The following is a 4,420-nucleotide window of genomic DNA, read 5'->3' as shown; positions in this document are numbered from 1 at the left end:
ATCCAGAGATATCAAAGTAATATTCACTATCTGATCTTATTAAAGTGTAAATCGGATCTTATCCAATTCAATAATTCTACAGATGAGATAATATTCATAAATTTTGGATCGGATACAAATAAATATCGTAAATATACAGTTATCATCCGATTTATATATATAAAAAATTCTAATTTCAAAGTGCTAGAAAAACTGGTTAGATTCATTTTTTTAGTTACATCTAATCTTTAGTGATGAATATCAAATTAGTTAAATTATTTATTTGTAACTTTTTTATGATGAGAAATGATAATTTATTTAATGCAATATTTTAAATGTATAAATTACTTTTTCTCTTTATGAATAAAGAGTAATTGAGAATTTAATTTGTAGAGTACATTTGAAACACCAGAGGGTGATGACCCTGTTGCATTGGACCTAAGCTCAATGGGTAAAGGTGAAGTTTGGGTTAATGGAGAGAGCATTGGTCGCTATTGGATCTTATTCCATGATTCCAAAGGCAACCCTTCACAATCAATGTAAGTCCATGCAACCAACCAACTTACTCACAATTATTTAATTTACCGTAAAAATTCACGTGTAGTTATCTTTATAGTGAAATTATAAGTTAAAAACTGTTAGATTAATAATTTACTCAAACATGTTAAATTATTTAACGATTTTTAACTAACAATTTCACATAAAGACAAATACGTGCACGTGCATGTGAGTCTTCGATTTCTTTAATTTATATTATAATAAATAAATAGTTAATTGTATATATATGTATATGTTGGAACAGGTATCATGTGCCACGGTCTTTCCTTAAAGACAAGTCTGAAAATGTGTTGGTTTTGGTTGATGAAGGTGGTGGGAATCCTCTTGCCATAACCCTAAACACTGTTGTTGTCGCTAATTTTCATCAAACCAAATCTAACTTACTCTCATTTCCATCCTTTGCTTAATGCTAATAATAATAAATATTCATTTTGTATACTCTTGGATGGTAATTTGTATCTTTTTCAACTTTAAAGTTTAAACTCATCCTTCAATCTTCAGCATGCACTTACAAAAAGAATCAATCCGGACCTACATGCAGAGGTCACAATAAAAAAGGTTTTTTATTTAAATAAATTATTTACAACCCTATTTACACGTGAATCCCCTAAATAGTTTTCTTGAACGTGAATTCCCTAAACCATATAATATATAAATCGTCCTAGGCTGGTGTGTGTTAATTAATATATAAAACATTGTACCCTGGGACGATTTATGCATGAATTGCATAGGTGAATAGAGCATAAATCGTCCCAGGCTAATGTGTTTTCGTAGTCACACATAAATCGTCCTAGCCTAGTGGGTTTTATGTGTTTTCACCTAAAACTCACTACCCTGCCACGATTTACATGCATCTATGTAACCCTCAACCCCTTAGCACGATTTACGTGCAAGTCCCTAACCCCCACCAACCTAGCACGATTTATGTGCAAACCTAACCCCCACCAATCTAGCACGATTTACGTGCATAAATACCCCTCAGCAGCCTAGAACGATTCATTTGTTAACCCAAACCTTACTTACCTTCCACGAGTAAAGTCTCATTTGTGAGAGACTCCATTAGCGGCGAGGAGGGGCAATGGAGGGGAGGGATAAAGATTTGCACATAGATCGTCTTAGGGTGTTGTGGGTTAGGGACTTGCACGTAAATCGTGCTAGGGGATTGAGGGTTACATAGATGCATGTAAATCGTGGCAGGGTAGTGAATTTTAGGTGAAAACACATAAAACCCACTAGGCTAGGATGATTTATGTGTGACTACGAAAACACATTAGCCTGGGACGATTTATGTTCTATTCACCTATGCAATTCATGCATAAATCGTCCCATGGTACAATGTTTTATATATTAATTAACACACACCAGCCTAGGACGATTTATATATTATATGGTTTAGGGAATTCACGTTCAAGAAAACTATTTAGGGGATTCACGTGTAAATAGGGTTGTAAATAATTTATTTAAATAAAAAACCTTTTTTATTGTGACCTCTGCATGTAGGTCCGGATTGATTCTTTTTGTAAGTGCATGCTGAAGATTGAAGGATGAGTTTAAACTTTAAAGTTGAAAAACAAAAATAAAATAGAGGATATTACAATTTGTTGAAAATAGTCAACATAGAACAAATTTTGCAATATTTTTGAGAAAGTTGTTAGTGCTCTCTTTCTTGAAAATGACTATCAAATTCTTGGCTGTAAGCGTTTTTTTTAAAATAAATAAAGAAAGAAACGGCAGCAAATTAAAGGGCACCAAAGCGCAAATTCTAAACCGAAGAGTAAGGCACACGAATTCATTGCAAGAAAAATATAAATTTTCATATAAAGTTTACATCTTAGTTACATAATAAATGATGATTCGTTGTCAATGAGTTATAGCTCAAATGACATAGACTCTCCATACTCAATTAAGAGGTTGTGGGTTCGAGTCATATATCTTTTCAAATTTTTAACGAATGAGTAATAATTCAAATGACATAGTCTCCCCATACTCAATTAAGAGGTTGCGAGTTCGAGTCTCCTATCTTTGATAAAAAAATAATAAATAAATGATGATCCGCTAATCCATTTATTTATAACCGCCAGATATAAAGACAAAAATATAAAAATAAAAAATATATTTCACAAAAGAAATTAAATTAATATATTTTATATTTTTAATAAAAAATATAAAAATATATAATTTATTTTTTATTTAATTTATTATTAAATAAATATAAAAAATATTAACTTTTGTATTTTTTATTTTTTATATCATATTTTTAGTATTTTATTTATTTTTTGAGATAAATATTAAATCAATATTCGAAAAATTCTGGCGTTGATAAAATAGTACATGATTTTTGTTATTAACAAAATGATCTCTAAAAGATTTTAAAATTTGATAAAAATACCCAAACGTAAAAAGCATGACGTCACATTGAACGAAAAATACTGATCTAACCATCAAAAGAGCTCCAGTGATGGTGGCAGAGAACTCCAATGGCGTTTCCAGTGAGAAAAGGGAGAGCGTATTCACTAATCTTTTTCCTCACCTCTTCACCTCCAATTCGAAACCCTAATCTATTTTCTCACCTCCTTCGCTTTGCTCTAAGATTACCATGTATTACTTTGGGAATAGCAAGAGAATTGAGAATTACAAGGAGATAAGTAAGAAGATGAGAGAATGTGACGTTTGATGAGGAATCGAAGGGACTGTAGCCTCTGAAATCGGGAGCAATGGCTCTGAAACTCGCATTGGCGCGGGCAATCATCTAGTGACGCCAGGAGTATCATACCTCAGAGAACTCATGTAAGAATATGACGACGTTTTGACCTAAAAATAAAAAGCCAGAGAGAGAAAGAGTTTGAAGAAGGTGACGGGGTCAAGAAATCAAAAGCATAAGAAAACAGAATGCATGTGAGTATAGTGGATTATGACCTATTCTGATTTCAGCGATGTGGAGGTTGAGACCATCAACTTTGATGAACTTGGAGGTTGGATTTATGACCATGCATGGTGGAGCAAATCAAGTTTGGAGGAAGAAGAGATAGCAGAGGAGGTGAGGGAAGAGATTAGAGTTTTGGGTTGGAGTGAGGTGAGGAAAGAAATTAGCGAATCAAGCTCCCCTCCTCACTAGAAACGCCATTGGAGCTCATTGTCACCATCACAGAAGCTCTTCTGATAGTCAGATCAGCATTTTTCATTCAATGTGACATCATACTTGTTATATTTGGATATTTTTGTCAAATTTTAAAATCTTTCAGAGATCATTTTGTTAATAGCAAATATCAGATATTATTTTATCAATACTAAATATTTTTGGATACTGATTTGATATTTAGAAGAACTAAACAAAGTCTTAGGATAAAAAAAATTGTAAATCTATATTGATATATATTAATGAATCACAACTAATTTGGGTTGGTCGAATGGTCAGTTCATTTATCTATTTAAATATATGTTGAGAGTTTAAATCTCATTTTGTGCATATAACAATCTATTGGTTAATGATAAACTCTTAAATATCTATTGAGTTAGAAAATACTATGGACAAAATAAAATATATTAATGAATCACTCTGTTATACTTATTACTTAGGCATTAAGAAATTCTAAATGTTAATTGATGTATTTATCATTTATGTATACCCACGTAATATAGAAGGCTTGTAATTTAATTAAAGAACAAACAAACAAACTATGTATTAAAAGAAGAACGTGGGTGGGATTGGAATGGCAAAACAATAGGTAGGTTGTTGAAAAAACATAGATATACAAGATTAGATCCGTCATAAAATAATGTTATGACCCCACATTGAGTGCCTCCATGCAAAGTGCAGACACTAGTCAATTTAAGTTTGGGATTTGGTCCCAAATAGATTTGGAGTACTAAAATCTAAATCTAA

The 4,420-nt window shown here is 31.9% G+C and overlaps 1 protein-coding gene across 1 annotated transcript in view; it reads left to right on the top strand.

Moving 5' to 3' along the window:
• The window catches only part of LOC107611864 (beta-galactosidase 6-like), an 18,094-nt gene extending 17,096 nt beyond the window's left edge, over positions 1 to 998 (top strand). The window contains exons 19-20 of the mRNA XM_016313748.2: positions 373 to 518; positions 782 to 998. Coding sequence (XP_016169234.1) covers positions 373 to 518; positions 782 to 944 — 309 coding nt within the window. The 3' untranslated portion in view covers positions 945 to 998. The remainder of the gene's footprint in view (positions 1 to 372; positions 519 to 781) is intronic.

This window comes from Arachis ipaensis, chromosome B08 (genome assembly GCF_000816755.2).
Source record: "Arachis ipaensis cultivar K30076 chromosome B08, Araip1.1, whole genome shotgun sequence".
NCBI classification, from domain to species: domain Eukaryota; kingdom Viridiplantae; phylum Streptophyta; class Magnoliopsida; order Fabales; family Fabaceae; genus Arachis; species Arachis ipaensis.
Note: the sequence above shows the minus strand (reverse complement) of the source record. Positions and strands in the feature narration are given on the sequence as shown.